At 40.2% G+C, this 17461-nt stretch overlaps 1 protein-coding gene across 1 annotated transcript in view; it reads right to left on the bottom strand.

Annotated features, from left to right (window-relative positions):
- The window catches only part of DAAM1 (dishevelled associated activator of morphogenesis 1), a 155656-nt gene that overhangs the window by 93859 nt on the left and 44336 nt on the right, over positions 1–17461 (bottom strand). The window contains exon 2 of the mRNA XM_037503441.2: positions 608–827. Coding sequence (XP_037359338.1) covers positions 608–790 — 183 coding nt within the window. The 5' untranslated portion in view covers positions 791–827. The remainder of the gene's footprint in view (positions 1–607; positions 828–17461) is intronic.

Genomic DNA, 17461 nt, shown 5'->3' with positions numbered 1-17461 from the left:
AGCACTTATGTCTTGTGACGAATGGGTTCTAAGCAAGATGCATCTCTCCCACTTCAGGATAGTGGGTCCAAAAACATGATAGGGTCATAAAACATTTCCCACATCAGTTATTATTCCAATCCTGTCATTAGGCTAAATAATTATACCGTACTTAAGTAATAATGTCTTTCATCAAAGGATCAGGGACAGGAGGGGTGGTTATGACTAATTTTTAAAAAGACATTAATACTATCAGGTGGGAGTGGGGGGTGGAGGAAGCATTGGGGAAACCCAGAAGGTGTGAAGCAGATGAGGGAATTATTTATTATAGATGCAGGTTTAATGGGGAGGAATCAGAAAGGGCAACTTAGGATGTAACACTATCACGTATTTGAAAACCTAAAGGTCTAACTCCCTTCACTTAAATCACCAGCAAAGCCCTTATTCTGTAATCTTATCCTCTTTTTTTTCCCCCTCCTTTATAGGCTCACCGCTGATAACACAGGTGCATATACAAGGCATATGTGGGGCCACTTCACAGAAGAAGGGCATGTCCGGGCCTAACTAAACTAAGCCCTCCCCATCATCCCAGCTCCCAGCCACCACCAACATGAAGTCTGGGACTCACCACAAGTTCACTGAACATGACGTCCAGCTCCTCCACAGGGGGCATGGGCAACGCTGGCTCCATGGTCTGAAGCGCAAAGTTGCTATCATTTCGCAGTCGATATGTGATTTCGGGATGATCATTATTTCGGAAACAGCAAAAGATGAATGAAATCCCCCGTCCACCTCTCTTCCTTGGGGCCATGGCTAAATTCTCTTCTATTTCTTGGAGTGGTTAAACTCTGCAAAAAGAGGACATGCGATGGTTAGAAGTGCAAAAAAGAAAAAAGTTTTTCAAAAGTCAGACCAATTCGAGAAAGAGCCCCCCTATGCTGAAAGCAACATTAGCCCCCTTTGGGGCATAGAAAGGACAACCCCAAGAAAGCTTAGAGTCCCTTTGGGCAAGAGCACGTGTATTTCAATTCAGTTGTTGAATGTTTTCTGTGTCCAACTGCTGAGTAGAGTCTTCTCCACCCCCTCAACTCCCCACCTTCTCTCACGGGCTACTGGCCATTCTTTGTGTATCACACACTCTTTCTCATGGACCCATTTTGTTCTTGTTACTCCCTCTACAAGAATGACCTCCCTTCTTTACCCCCTTAGGAAAGCTCTTATTTAATTTTTAAAGTCCAATTTCAGTTTCTCCTTCTTTACCTTCCCCAAATAAAATTAATACTATGTATGCTAAGACACAGCTATCTATTCCAGCTCATGTCGCATTCTAAGTTCTTTAGGGACATCTTTCTCTGATGCTGTGATAACTCAAAGCAGGGAGAAAGGAATGCGCATCAAGCAAACTGGTGGCCCTAGTGCCCTGCACAGTGAGTGAGAGACACTAGCCATTCAATGTTTGTTGTGTTGAATATTTTAAATTCATAACAAAGGAAGAGCAACTTAACATAAACTAGAAGGGTGAGACATGTTCAGATAAAAAAGATCAAATGAATTCACTAACAGGGAGATAGTTAAATATAGCATATTTACATAATAGAATACTAGGTACTCATTAAAAATGAGACATCTGGGTATGTTGATACAGAAAAATGTTCAGGATGCTATAATAAATACTATACATGATAGGATTACATTTTAAAACATTTATGAATATTTGATAAAGTGTTAAAAGCAGTAACCTCCAAAATAAGAATAGGAGATTGGAAAACTATCCCTTTTCACTTGATACAATTTTGAATTTGAATTTTTACCAGAAAAATTGTACTTGTAATGACTATACAGTTTTTTCTTCTTTTTTTTAAGTCAACTACATGTATTCCCTTGGAAAATTTTCCATTATAAGGTCAAGTGAAAAAAGTCAAAGAATAATGGATATAACATGAGCCATAATGTCTTTTAAAATAATGTCACAGGAAAAAATTGCTTACATTTAAATGTACAGCAAATAAGGGCTGGAAACAAAAGCAGCAAATTGTTAGAGAATGTAAGGGGGGTTAGGAAAGACAGGAAAGGAACATTCTTTTTTATTTTTTTTTTAAATAATGACAGCATATTCATGAGTTTTACAGATTTTCAATTCTCAAAAAAAGAGATAGAGTTAAAGAAAAAAAGGTGGGATATGAATTGGCCCTGTGTGAGCTGAAAGGGCAGGAGGAGAGCCACCTATGCAGGGAAGCTAGCAGGAACAAAGGTGTGAACTTGAGGGAGGAGGCCAGAGAGGTCAGACTAGAGAGGTGGGCTGGTGTGAAGAATGGCAGTCCATCCCGGCTGAGAAGTCTGGATTTACCCCACAAACAATAGGGAGTCACATTTAGAAGCATCCCTGATCTCTGAATTTAGAAAACAGATTGGGTTGGGTCTTCATGTTTTAGAGCTGTGGGCAGTTGACCTTGCTGGAGAAGCAGCAGCGAATGCTGAACAGCCTCGAGAGAGGGGTCTGCACATCACAGCAGTGTAATGAATGTCACTGCCTCGACAATTAATGGGAAACTCAGTGTGCTGAGAGAGGGCTAGTGCTACAGCAGGCACTTTCTCAAAGGGATGCAGGTCAAGCCTAAGGCGAGGCAGAGGCCTGCAGGTGTTGCTGGATTGATTTCAGGCCGCCAATCTACAAACAGAACCAGAGCTATGTCACCCCTCCAGGTTGAATTTAAAACCAAAGGTTGAAATTACATGGAGACAGTAGGAGAACTTTCTAATTCTGCGATTAAAATACGATGGAGATGATGAGTCCCTGGTTTTTCAGGCTTGAGTTACCTGTTAGAAATGCCTAATGTATAAAATACCCCAACTATGAGATAAGAGATGAGGAAGAGATGAGATTTTCAGTAAGTACTGATTTGAACTTCTCACTCTAGCTTCAATTCCAGCCATTCTGCATTTATCCATTTTGGATATTGCATATTATATATCAATCTTATTTTATAAAAACCTCCTTGGCTGCTCCCTATAATTATAGAACTATACAAAGGCCATTTAACAACCTCCAAGGGTCTCCATCATCTAGTCCCTCCCTGCTTGCCTCTCTGCCTCTGCACTCTTCCATCAGCCACTGGACTACACGGTCCTGCTGGCTCCTGCCTCAAGGCCTTTGCCATCAACTGTGTGCTAGACTGGCATGTTCCGGCCCACATCTGTGCATGGCTACTTCTTCTCATCATTAAGAACTCATTTCCCAGAGAGACGACCGTATCTTCCTTCTATCATTCACTTTCCATGCTCCAGTCACACTCCATTTGCCCTGTGTAGAGTTCTTCATGGCAGTAACCATTACTTAAGATGATCCTGTTTCATTACTTCATGGGGGAAGATGCTTACTACCATGTCCCCAGCACATGACAATACATGGGACACACGTATCTGGAATAGTCACATGTCTACTGAATGAATATTAGACTTTTACATAAAAAGTAAAAGGACTTTTAAAATATCAAACAATGGGAATAGGAATGAAAGTTAATGGAGTCTTAAGCTTTACCTAAGATTTAAAGTTTTTTAAAACAATGTATTTTTATGTTACAAATACCTTTAAAAATAAAACTCTATTATACTCCTAAGCCATATACAGTGTTGTAAACCAACATTACCATAATAAAAATAATACAATTTAAAACTAAAGTATACACATAGAAGAGACTAAAAGCAAGTCTAAATATTTAATAATGCTTAATTCTGCACAGCGAAGAGATGGCTGTCTCCTTTGAACTTTGCTTTTTAGTTAAATTTAAAAAGTAAAACTCAATTTATCAATTTATGGTATATCCACCAAAGAGAAAACACAATTCTAAAATCTGTCACCAGTTTCTTGATTTTAAAATTGTATGATGAGACAAACACAGGTAAACACAGATAAAAGTTCTCATACATAAGTATGATGGGCAAAAACATTCACTTTAAGAAATAAAAGTCGCTGAAAGCTAGCAACTGAAAGTCTTTGTGAAAGGAAGGAAGAGGAAAGATTAAGAGCAAGGTGTCCACCATGGAGTCCTTCACGGTGACCTCCCTGGCTCTGAAATAAAGAATTAGTCAAGACAGACAATATCTCATTCTGCTGCAACATTTACCTCCTGACCAAGGGAGCACCTGTGCAGGTGCATGAGACACACATGGTCCCTGGGATTCCTTTGGTAAAAGTGCATTAATACCTACTCAATATCAGGTGTGAGGTAATAGGATATGAAATACCAATAAGTGTTATGTAATGGAGCAGGAAGAATGTAAGCAGGTGGAGTTATGATACATTGTGGAAAGCAGTGTGTTTAGGCAGAGGGAATGGTTCAAAGACATGAGCTTGGAAGAGGCACAGAGTACACAGGGACTAAATAGTGGTATGTATACCACAGCAGAGTCCTGGGGCGCTCATCTTCCTGCTCAAGCTATGCCAGTAGTTTCCTAATAAGACTCTAACTTGGCTTTCAGTGGCCCATGAAGTCAGATTTCAACTCAACTTCTCAGTCTTTTCTTGACAGTATCTACTTCAACCAACAGACCATTTTCCATGCCTCAAAAATGTCCTGGACTTCTCTCATCTTCCATCTAAGTGCTCCACTCATTCCTTTTGTCCTTATCTTTGTCAACATTCTCTGACAGGACTAGCCTTGAGAACACTCAGGGTAGTGATCTATACCTACTGCTGGAGGTAGCTCAGATTTGGTTCAAAGTTTTGAAAGTGCATTTATCAAAGCTTTAGAATAGTCACAACTTTTTGACCTTTTTTTAAATTTAAATATTTTATTTTATTAATTCTTACATCTTTTTTCATCTTTGCACAATGCATGCATTTTTGTTTTGGTTATATTCCCTATACAATTGCACCTCCCCCCTTATTTTGACTCTAGTTCTTCCTTTCCCTGACCCTCCCTCCCCACCTTCCATAGTGTGTCTCTGGTTTATAGTTGCTTGTTGATTTTGATTTTTACTTTGTATTGATTAGTCTTTTTCCTGGTCTCTTATTTAGGTTTTCAGGGAAATGCAAATCAAAACTACCATGAGATACCATCTCACACCAGTGAGAATGGCACATATTAAAAAAAAACTAGCAACAACAAATGTTGGCGAGGATGTGGAGAAAAAGGAACTCTCCTGCACTGCTGGTGGGAGTGCAAACTGGTCCAACCACTATGGAGAGCTGTGTGGAGATTTCTTGAACTATTAAACATAGAGCTTCCATATGATCCAGCAATTCCATTCGTAGGTATTTTTGACCTTTTGACCAACTTTTCTACTGCTAGAAATATGTTCTAAGAAAATATTCAGAGATAAGAGCAAAGATGTTTTCACAAAGTTTTCAAGGCAAATGAGGGCATAAAAAGAGTGCTACTAATAGAGGACTACAGATAATATTTATGCTATATAAAATAAAGATTCTGTATTCAATGTCTCATTAATGTAAGAAAAAAATTACTTATATGAGCAGGATAAAAGGATAAGATAAATACACTAAAATGTATTTAGTAGCTAACTCGGGTCAGATGTACAGACTATTAAAAAAAAACAAAAAACTTTGTATTTCCAAGTTATTCTCACAATGAAGATGTACTACTTTCACAATTAGTAAAATAAGATGACATTTAAAATGAAACACTTTTTGGATTATTTATATGATAGAGGAGAGGGAAAGTGAGTGCAAAAATATTCCTATCAAAAATATCCAATTTATGGTAATTTACACACCAGCTTCTCAAACTATCTGTACTGAAGAACTAGTTGTTTTTCCTTCAATCTGTTACAAATATATTTTTGTAAAATACAGTACAAACATCTCATTAATGTCATGTTGCTATAAGAATTTCTCTGGGTGCTTAATCTCAATTTTTATATACTTTATTAATCTGCCTAGGTAGAAGGCAATAGTACTGTGTACATTAGTAGATGAGAATTAAAATTGACCTCATTCAAATATAACTGTTACTGTTTGTCTCCAGTGTGTGCTCAGGTCAGGAACAACATCCCACTCAGTAGCCAGGTCAGTATCCTGTGTATCCTGTCACTTGACCGTCGTTAACCAAAAAGAGGTTGTTTGGGGACTGTGGCCCAGGTCTGCGTAAGCACCTCTGTGTGTGGGGTTAGGGAAGCCATGTTCAGGCTACCAGAAATAGGAGCAACTAAACATAGCACACAGGCCAGCTCATGGAGGGCCTTATGTCCACACTCAGCCTTTAAGTTCAACACAGCCTTGCTACCCTACCCAACAGAATGTGTCCTCTTAGTATTTTGGCCCCTATAATGCAAAGCCAAAAATTATAGTAATCTGTAGTCTGGGTCTGTCTTTTCCCCATTGAAAAGTCAGCTCTATAAGAAAAAGTGCCCATAGCGAGTATCAGTGCCTTGCACTTATAAGATTACAACCAAAGTTATCTGGGAAATGAATTGAGAACAGCTACTTTGCTTTTGCATTCTGAAAGTTGTTTCACTTAAACCCAAGTTATACTACATTCTGGTTCTATTGAGGAGGGGTACAGAGGAAACATTAAGATCTAAAATTCAGTCCAGGGCCTCCCTGGTGGTGCAGCGGGTTGAGCGCAGCGCTGTGAAGCTGTCCGCAGCCTCTGCAGTGCGAGTTCGATCCCGGCCAGCCAGGGAGATTCACACATGGCGTGGCAGACCGCTCCTGTCTCTCCCCCTGCTCCCCTCAGCAGTGTTTTCCGTTGTTCTGCCTGTTCTACTCCCAGCTCTGTCTCTGGTGAATTCTCTCGACCTCCTGCACCTCTTGCCTGTACCTCAGTTCTTGAATGAATAAATAAATAAATAAACAAATAAATAAATAAATAAATAAATCTTTGAAAAAAATAAAATAAAATTCAGTCCAAAGCACTTTAAAGTTTTAAAAAAATGCCAATGTTTGTTTTACAAACAAAAGAATATGAGTCCTTTGTTAGTTTCTATGATGGACAATAAGATACAAAGCCTATTATATTTAAGAGCCTAATAGAAATAGTTTTAATAAACCAAAACATTGGCTGTAACAGGTGATTTGTGTTTAAAAGCGTCAATAAAGCTCAAAGGCCAAGTTTTTACTTTCTGACTCCTCTGTGGAACCTCAAAAACAAAGTCATTACACCCACCTGTAAACTGTAGATGATGGCAAGGCTTTGAGATTTCCAACACACATATTTGGAACACTGCTATTGAGAGCCTAGTCCTCTAGTCGCCACGCCACCTGACCTCCCAGTGACTGGGGACACTTCTGAAGGCAGTCCTGAACTGCTCCAGCACTTGACTGATGAGTGGCCCCAACAACTGCCTGTGAGTATGTTTTCAGTAAGCATTTTCACCCCCCATCACTCCATTCCAACAGTCCCATTTCTCAGATGAGACTTAAGAGGAGACTTGGGAGGAAGCCAGGCAATTAGGAAGATGTGATCTTACAGAGACTTGCTCTGCTGCTGAAGGTAAAGAGATAATAATTTGGAGAAGCCTGCTCAGTGGGGACTGAGGGAGGGAAGCTTAGCAGAGGTCAGGGAACACATCGCTTGATCACAGTGGAATCCAGTCCTCACCCTCTCCAACCTTAAGTCCATGACCTTAGTTCAGCCTTCCTTCATCTCTCATCTGAACCACTGCAACAATTTCTTAACTCTTTTCCTTACCCCTTGATTCCCCAGTCCAAGGGTTGGCAAACCTTCTTTGGAAAGCGTCAGAGAGTAACTATTTTCAGCGTTGCTGGCCATGAAGCCACTATAACAACTGCTCAACTCTGCTATTTTGTCCTGATAGCAGTCACAGGCATCTGTAACATGAACATTTTGTGGACACTTATATTTGAATTTCATGTCTGAAATCAAAATATATTATTCTTTTTATTCATTTATTTTACCACTGAAAAATGTAAACAACATTCTTAGCTCACAGGTCATACAAAAATTGGTGGGATGCCCATGTGGGTTAAGGTTGCCAACAGCTGCCCTGTAGATGGAACCCACAGATGAGGGAAATCACGTTCATCCACTTAATTAAGTCAAATGTTTATCAAGAGCCAGTTATATGGCAAACATTGTACAAGGCACTTAGGAAAGAGGTATGAAAATGAGGGCCTGTGTCCTCAGGAATCTTACTTGTTTGGGAGATAAGAACAGGGGAAAAAACAAGTAAACTAAAATATAGTTATTGATTTTGGTTAGCATTAGAGAGAAATAAGAATTAAAAGAAAATGGCAGGGGCCTCCCCGGTGGCGCAGCGGTTGAGCGCTGGGTTGCGAAGCTGCCCGCGGCCTCTGCGGCGCCAGTTCGATCCCCGGCTGTTCCCCGGCCACCGGAGGAGGGTCCCACATGGCGCGCAGACCTCTCCTGCCGCCCGCTGCTCCCCTCAGCAGTGTACTTCGGTCCTTCTGCCTGCTCTGCTCCCCGCTCTGACTCTGGTGAATTTTCTCACCCTCCCGCGCTTCTGACTGTACCCAGTGCATGTATAAACAAACAAACAAAAAAACAAACAAATAAATAAAAACATGCCTCTATAAAAAAAAAAGAAAAGAAAATGGCAGTGGTGTAGTATGAGTAGATGGCTACTTTAGAGAGTAGGATCAGGGAAGGTGTCTACTGAGAGGGGTGTCTGAAGCTGAGAGCTAAAGGATAAATGGGACTAGCCCCACAAAGTGTCAGGAAAGAGTATCGTGGGCAGAAGTGTGTGCAGAAGCCAGAGCAGGTGACACTTTTGAGGAAGGGAGGGGAGACCTGTGCAGCTGGAGCACAGTGAATAAGTAACAAGAGTGTTAGGAGAGAAGAGGCTAGAGAGGGCAGAGGCAAGACCCCAGGGCCTTGTAGACCAGAGTGAGGAGTCTGGGGTTTATTCTCAGCACATCATAAATCTGATTGTGTCACTGAGCTCTCCCGTATCTCCTGGATACAGTCCAACTTTCCAGCAAGGACAAGGCCATTCATGGCCTGGCCCTTGTTTGCTTAGTTTCTACCCTCATCTCCCACATCCTGAATGCTGTGGACCCACATGCCGCACACCCCATACACACACACACACACACACACACACAGAGTCATCAGATCTGGACAGTAACCACATTTCTGAAGCCAGACATCTGCAATCCTTTGCATTTCCTTCTTTACCTGACCATCTTCCTTTCTCTGGCCAAGACCCTACCCTGTAAATTTAGCTGCTTTTAAAATCCTTAAGTTTCCCAGAGGTGGTTTCACATTTCTTCCCATGTTCCTATCACCATATACATGGTTGAGTGTTTGGGTTTTTTTTTTTTTTTTTAATTTGTGTCTGTTTCATGCAATAGTCTATGAGTTCCTAAAGACCGGGACCAAGTTCATTCAGTCCCTGGCACACAGCATATCCTCAATAAATGTCTGCTGAATATAAAAGCACAAATGCCTAAGTGAACAGATGGTCTCATCTCCGAACTTCAGGGATGTGTGACTGGGTGTTCTTCCCACAACTGCCTGTAGATCTGTTTTTCCAACTGCCAAAACATTTGAAGTCAATCAGATTGCCAAGTGCTCCTTAGCCACTTGTCAAGCCTTCAGATGCTGACAGTAGCCCTACAAATGGACTTCATCCTTGTGGTAATTGCAGCTTTCCTAGAATAAGGAGTTTCTGGCACAACTAGCTGGTGCTTCATTTTCCTATCCACCCTTAGTTAAGCTGACAGAAACTTTTAAGCATTTCTCCATTTGTTACATTCAATGGACCCTTTGCACAAGATGTATTCACTTACTCAGCTATCAGATCTGAGCCACTTCAATAGTCCAGACACAGCCTTAGGTGCTAGAGATGCAGATAAAGGAACTCACAGATGAGGGAGATCACAGCTTGATAGGGACATTTAGGGAGCAGTGAAGTTGGTCCTTCTGCCCGATGAAGAGGGAATGCGCAGTTATGAAAACCAGGAGCCTATTTTCCACATCTTGGCTCCTTTTTAATCAGATCAGCCTGAGGGAAAGGACTAATCCCACCATGACCAGAACACATCTTCTAATCTCAGCTTCTGGCCTAGTTGCAGAAGGGAAAGAATCACTTCTGGGACAGCCAACACGCAATCCACCCATAGCATTACAGATGACTATTGCTATGTCATGCACAAGGAAGCAATTAAAAAGCTACTTAAAATTCTGGAGCAGGTGGATTTTGCTTAGCAAAGAGCAAGAAATTTAATCTATCTGTGGCCCAGCTCAAAGTCAGTCTTTTGTACTGCTTTTCAGTAAAACAAATAAGAAATGTGGTAATAGTCCAAAAATGATGGCAAAATGTTAGGGAATGCAGATGATGATGACGATGATCATGACGATGACAATGACGACAATGATAAAACATTAAACAACTCAGAGTCCACAAGAAAACCCTAACACTTTTCCTTTGATCATGCCAAGCAAGTCACAATATATACGTGTTAAATAAAAGTTTATTTTCCACAAAACAACACAAGTGAGAACCTAATATACATGGAAACTTGAAGGTCATGGTGACAAGTCAGATTTGCACCAACATGTACGTGATTTTAATTGATTCATTGGGGACACATTCATACAATGGTTTTCCAGACTGAGGGATGAAGTGGCTTGTTAGCTCACTAACTTACCAAGGATTCATATAACCAAAAGAAAAAAAACCAAAAACACAAAGGTTACAGGAGAACCAATTGCTTAGATGCTGGAGGGAGAGGAGAGACAGTGAGAGACAATGAGTTTGTGCCAGTCACTGACTTGGTTAAACAGTTGAGTTTTTGCATGTACTTTACAAAGTACGATGGGGACCATATATGTCACCTCCCAGGGTCAGTGATACAATATTATCAGTGTCTTTTTATAAGTGGTCTCTGAGATTTTGGAAACAATGTCAGATATAAAAAGGGGGGCAAGAGAATTCATGCCATAACAGCAATTTTAAAAAGAGAGGTGGGGGGTACCCTCTATTTTAATTACCAAACCTATTATTGTCAGAGCTGCAGTTTGCCCCACATTTTGCAATTTTCCAAAGGGAGCTGACATGAAATTTGCATTTCAACAACACCCAAATTCTCTTATCAAGAAGAATGTGAAAGGAAAAAAATACTTCTTTCCCTAGCCATCTCTCCTCTCACATTCCTCTTGTCTGGTTTCATTTCCCAAGTATAACAGATGCCAAATACTATTTGAGTTTTAAAAAATCATGGGACACAGTCTAAAAATTGTAGGAGAGACATTTGAAAGGGAATGTGTTTTCCCCACAAGTTTCAACATCCTCTCCATCAGGAAACAGAAAGGGCGTTTCCCAGTAAGTGTGTGTCCAGTGGAGGGGCAGCCTTCACACACACTTGGTCCCAAAGGGATGTTCTAATAGGGAACTTCTTGGAGTGGCTCCTGGAAATTCACCCAGCAATCAGCACTCTCAACCCACTGACTGTTCTGATGCAAGAGGTAAACCATTCAAGCACCCCACAATCAATGAGCAAACCAAAATCCAAACACTCGAAAGTCACTGTCACCCTGACAACACTTTCTGCTTCACTGTCTAAATCAGGGCAGCAAAAGCAAAGCACACTCCCTCCTCTGTGTCTGCAACACGCTGGTATAGGTGGGGGTGTGCAACGTGGAAGCCAGAACTGGTTGTCTGCCTTCGCCACTTCCTCCCTAGATAAGGGAGGAAGGAACCCAAGCAAAGACCATACATACCCTCAAGTCAGACCAAACCTCAACCAGCACATAATTAACTGTCTTCTCCAAGCCCAAGTCATGGACGCCTGCCAGATAACGCCCCATCCTCATGTGAAAAGCAAAGGAGGGGACTTCCAGGTCTTCAACCTAAAACACTGGCAGCAACTCTTCTGTCATATGCAATACTTTATCCATGAGTGTAGGGTCTAAATCCCTAAAGACAACATAACCCAGTCTTTGAATTAGGAAGTCTGTGCTGGTCATGTGACAGAAACCAGTCTGGAAGCCAGGACATCTCGTCTCGATCATCTGGGAGAAGAGCCAAACCAAGAGTGTCATTGGAGCTCCCCACCAAAGAAAGCACAGCCTTGCCAGACAGCCTGTGCCCTTGGGCCTGCTGACCCGTTGCTAGTCTGCAAGTTAAATCAATAAACAAATGTAGGATGAAGCTGAAAGAAATGCAAATCATTTCCCCCTCTGGGTTTCTTTCTGTATTGCCTCTAAAGAACCCACTCAGTTTGTAAAAGACAAATTTAAATGTGTGGGTTACACAAACATAGGAAGCTACAACTCAGTGGCCAGCTTTGTCACATCAAAGCTCTCACTCTTCCAAAAGACCAAGTTTTTTGTTCTTTATAAAACGTAGCACCAGAAGCCAACTTTCCAGAGTCACCTAGCTGTTCTTTCAGAAAGGAGATAAGAGTAAGACATCACAGTCATCAGAAAAGAATATTTGTATGTTGCAAGACACCAGCAATCACCTCTGTGACTGCTCTCTGCTCTGGTTCTTTGCTCGTCCAATAGGAAAAAAACCCTCAAGTCAGAAACGTCAATGCAGGTAAATATGATGACTTTCAAAATATAGCCACTGAAATGACCATACCTTGGATACTCAAGGTCCCCAAAAAAGTAGCCAACCCTTTGGTGCCATCCACAGAGAAAATGCAAATGATATTTAGACATCGTTTACAAAGAAATACATTATTAGAAAGATCTTTTTTAAACTTTACCACTGAAATAATTGTGTCAAATCTTGAGAGAAAAGAGATTGAGTAGATATATACATAGTTTGAACAACTGCTTTCTAGAAGCAAAATTTTGCATGAGAGAAGATGAGCATGGCCCTCTGGCATCATGAGGGCCAAGCCTCATGAGGCCATGCTCACAGTAATACTGAATCCCTCTCCCTAATAATATCCTCAGATGTAGCCCCCTGTGTGAGTACTGCTACTGGCCTTCACAGCCCCCAAGCCAGATGCTGTCCAATCTTATCCCTCCTCAAATATTGTAACTACATTTTTACCATTAAGACATTTTATGGTCCAGTAGGTACACTTTTAATTTCAAAACAGACTTCAATAGAGAAGAATATCTATTGGCATCCTAGAAAAACTACAGCTGTCTGGACAAAAATAAAAACTTACCTAGGGGGCCTTCTATATTCATGTTTACTGAAAGCAAATTGAGAAACTCACTAATTATCTTCCTCTTTTCATTTTCTTCTAACCTTATAACAAGGTTACTTTGATACAATTACAACAGGAAAAAATGAAACACCATATAGAACACAAGTTCCTAGTTAGAATTACCCTCACTCTCTGGTAACTTAAGAAAACCCCATCTCTCTCACAGCAAATGTCTGTGCTTTTCAGTTTGGGAAAAACTGATGATCTGGCACAAGTAGCTAGAGTTGCCACCCAGGTTCAGATACCAACACAACCATTTATTTTGCAGAGTGACTTTAGGAAAGACACTGGAATTCCCTGACAGTTTTATCATGTGTAAAAATGAAGAAAAGTTGTGCATATTTTTGCTTCCCTTGTTTTATAAGAAAATTAATTGAGATGGTTTACAATTAAAATAGTGAGCCCAAATCTTCCACACAGAATAAAAGAGAAAAATCAAGGTGAGCGAAGCCAAGAGAAATGTAGGTGAAGAGACGTAAGCCTAGGAAAGGTGGAGCACAAAACTTTAGTGTGAGCTTCCAATGAGCCAAGGCAAAAAGTAAAATGGAATGGATCGTGTAGTTCTCCCACCAAATTAAGAAAGGCATGTCAGGTCATTCGTCCTGAGTGAAGGATTATTGCAGTGGAAAATCAACCAGGGAGAAACTGCTCACAGGCAGCCAGAGTGCTTAGATGATGTCTCCTCGACTCATCTAGCATCCTGAAACCCTTCATCAATGTTTGGTGGATTCTACATGGACATTACAAAAGGAAGTGAGAACTATATTAAAAAGCTGGAGGGAGGATTTATATTTGTTCACTACTGTTTGGTGAAAATATGTTAGCCAGATTCCTTTCTCTGACATTCCTATGTGTATCAGCAGAGTGAATTCCTGAAATGAGAGATGGTTTAATCTCAACAGGGTACTTGTCATCACTAGATCCAGGGCTCTGAAGGTTAGTCAGCTTATCTGCAAGTGGTGGGAAATTCTCTGAGGGGTTTTTGGGCAGCCTGATAAAAGGCATTTTTAAAAATCTTAACTTTCCCATATATTTTGAAGCAGTCAACAGTTTGAATAATTCAGTCCAACTTGTGAGAAAACAGAGCACACCCCTTAGTCACTGGGACACAGTGGCATTTGCAACACTGACCCGAGTCCCCTTAACATTCTCTTCGGTCACTGATCTCATCTCCTATTATTCTAACTTTCCATGTCTGAAGGTATCTTGTCTGCCCAGGAAAGTAATTGTGAATTAGCACCAAGATAAAGAACCTACTTCAAGCACCCACCAGGTTTTACACTTTCGCCTCCAAAAGATCATTCTGAAAGCATGTGGACACAGCTACTATTTGCCATTACAAATGTAAAAAATGTTTATAGAAAGTTAAGTACAAAGTTAAGTATAACCGTGTACTGGGTTTAAAATTACAATGTGGTGAGTTGTTGACTGGATCCTGAGTCTCTCCACCAACGCCTGCTGCTCAGAAGGGCTCATTTTGGGCACCACTAGCACCACACCTATGCTCAGGCTGTTCTTAATGACTTGTGCTCATGACAAAGCAGCAGCCACCCAGAAACAATAAGGGCAGATGGAGGAGTCACATTATGGAAGCTGGAACTCCCTTTGAAAGAAGCACCCTGCCTTCATAAAAATTCTACCTACAAATTTTACACAGTTAATCTTCAAGAGAGGTAAATGGAAAGAGGACAATAAAAGTTTCAATTGAAAGCAAGGTTAGGTGTAGAAATAAGGCAGTAAAGAGGTGCTCAACCTCCACCTGTTGCAGGCTCTGTGTGGCTCGAGTTGGTATATGCTTTCAGCCAGACTGCCCCAACCCTTCAGGAGACACATACACCCTTTACTGATGACAAGTGAAGGCATTACTTTGTCATGTCAGCCTGTAAAACCAACTTCCAAAGACACATCATTAGAAAAACCTAGGGAAATAAAACTTTGACATGGAATTTCCCCAATCTGCCTTCACATTGGGAACTTCCACAGGCACTTAAAATATATTTTCCTCCAGAATCAGAACTTTTTTTAACTGGGTGAGATGGAAAAAAAATGGGTTGGGGGGCCAGGCACAGCCCCCACCATGGGCAATCTAAAATAACCTGCATAGGGAAAATCAACTGTATGCCTCAGGGCACACATGGCAATATGGCAGATTCTACTGCTGTTTTAATGTTCTTGTCCTTTGATCCATATCTAAGAATTCCTAGGTTCCACATTTAGGGATTCACCTATAGATACACTCACTCATACATGGGCACAGAACTATATTATAAGGATATTTACTACAACATCAAAACAGAAAGAAAACAGGATTCACTATTTGTGATAGAGAATCATCGAGGGGTCCTTCAATAGAGGAATGTTTTAATAAATGTTATTGCACCTATAATATACAGGTGCCAAGGCTATATATATATATTGCACCTATAATATACAGGTGCCAAGGCTATAGTCCATATCAATTAAGTCAAAATCTGTTATTTGGAGCCCAGACTTAGATATTTTTTCAAGGTCCACAGTGATTCCACTGTGCAGCTAAGTTGAAGAATGGTTAAAAAGAATGAATTACTTATGTCCGTGGTTATCGACATGGGAAGATCTAGCATTCAGAGAAAGAAATTAACTTGTATAAGATCCATATGTATCACTATTTATGTTAACACTAAAACAAAACTGAGTTTGTCAGCACACACATGTGCACACATGCACCAATGCATAGATATCATTACAGAATTGAAAGAATTAACTGTAAAGTAAAACTTTTGTCAATGCTTAATAAAAGGTTGCTACTATTTTCATATGTGCCTATTTGTGGTGGCTATAGAATAGTTTCAGAAGAATAATGAATTCTCATAAGTGTATCATGCAGGTGTCAGTATTCTAGAGAAACTACAAAGTTGAAAATCTCAATAACCCATCAAATCATGAGTATATACCTGAAAAACAGTAGTCATTAATATTCTTTTATAAAAAATTACAGTTTGGGCCTCCCCGGTGGCGCAGCAGTTGAGCGCTGGATTGCAAAGCTGGCCACAGCCTCTGCAGCACCGGCTCGATCCCCGGCCCCAGTGAGGGTCCCACATAGCGTGCAGAAGGTCCTTCTCCTGCAGCGCCCGCTGCTCCCCTCAGCAGTGTACTTCGTCAGTCTGCCTGTTCTGCTCCCCACTCTGGCTCTGGTGAATTCTCTCAACCTCCCGTGCTTCTGACTGTACCCAGTGCTTGTATAAATAAATAAATAATAAATAAATCTTTAAAAAAAAAAAGTTGTTCTATTTCAGCCAACAAACAGAAATTTCAATGTAATACTAGATGCAATCTTGATAAAACACAAAGAGAAAGAGTATCCAGAAGGATGCAAACACACTACATGGATAACATGATGACAAATTTTTTAAAAGTGTTTTGGTTTAAATTCTTCATGATCCTTGAGACAATTCTGGATAACTTCTGGTTCACTGAAGGCAAATTATCTTGGACATTCTTCGAGTGGTCATGGGCCAGTTAGAATGTGGGAAGTTCTATTATCTTTTATTTGGGTCTGTTTCAATTACACTTTTATTGATCAGAAGTCATACAGGCATCACAAATATACCCAGAATAGGGAGAGTCAGGATACTCACACATGAAAGAAACTTAGCACTTGGTATGATTTTAAGATGTATTCCAATGTAGTATTGTCTTTTCATAAAGCTGAACTCAGTATAATTTCAAACTTCTTTCCTTTCAGGTACTTTTAAAAATGTGCATATTTCATATTTAGTCCTATGTAACTTAGGCACTGAATATTTACAACTTCAAAGTAGATTTCCAGCAATTTTCTCTGAAGCATGTACTCCTGAGGTTCTATTCTTAAAAGATGAAATGTTTGTGGTCTTTCCAATCAATCAATAAAAAAGTCAAATACTTCTTACAGAACCAAATGAAAACACATGATTATATGAATTTATAAGAGGTATGTGATTGTCCAGGACCAAGTTAAGATGTCATCAATGAAGTTAATGAAATTGTCTGAATGCTGATAATAGTCCTATGAGATTAGATCCTGGTTATTTCCGGTCCACACCTCCCAACAGTTTATGTAATTGAAACCCTATTGCTTCAAATATCTCTCAATATACACTACAGACAGCTGGAAGGAAATCAATGATTCTGAGAACTACAAAATTATAACCAGAATACTGTTATCAATCCCAGTGAGATAAAGGTACCATTACTTCAGAAGCAAATATCCATTGAAAAAGGAAAAGAAAAATGAAGTTTTTTGAGATCGTTATAATATGTTAGAATATAAGTACATGCTGCTCCGAGGACAATGATGACCATGTCTGAATAAATGATCCAGCATCAGCCAATTGAATATGCCTATCAAACTTA

Source organism: Talpa occidentalis, unplaced genomic scaffold (genome assembly GCF_014898055.3).
Source record: "Talpa occidentalis isolate TD23 unplaced genomic scaffold, MPIMG_talOcc4v2.1 talOcc4.11, whole genome shotgun sequence".
Classification (NCBI taxonomy): Eukaryota; Metazoa; Chordata; class Mammalia; order Eulipotyphla; family Talpidae; genus Talpa; species Talpa occidentalis.
The sequence above is the reverse complement of the archived record's forward strand: the minus strand, read 5'-3'. Positions and strand labels throughout refer to the sequence as shown.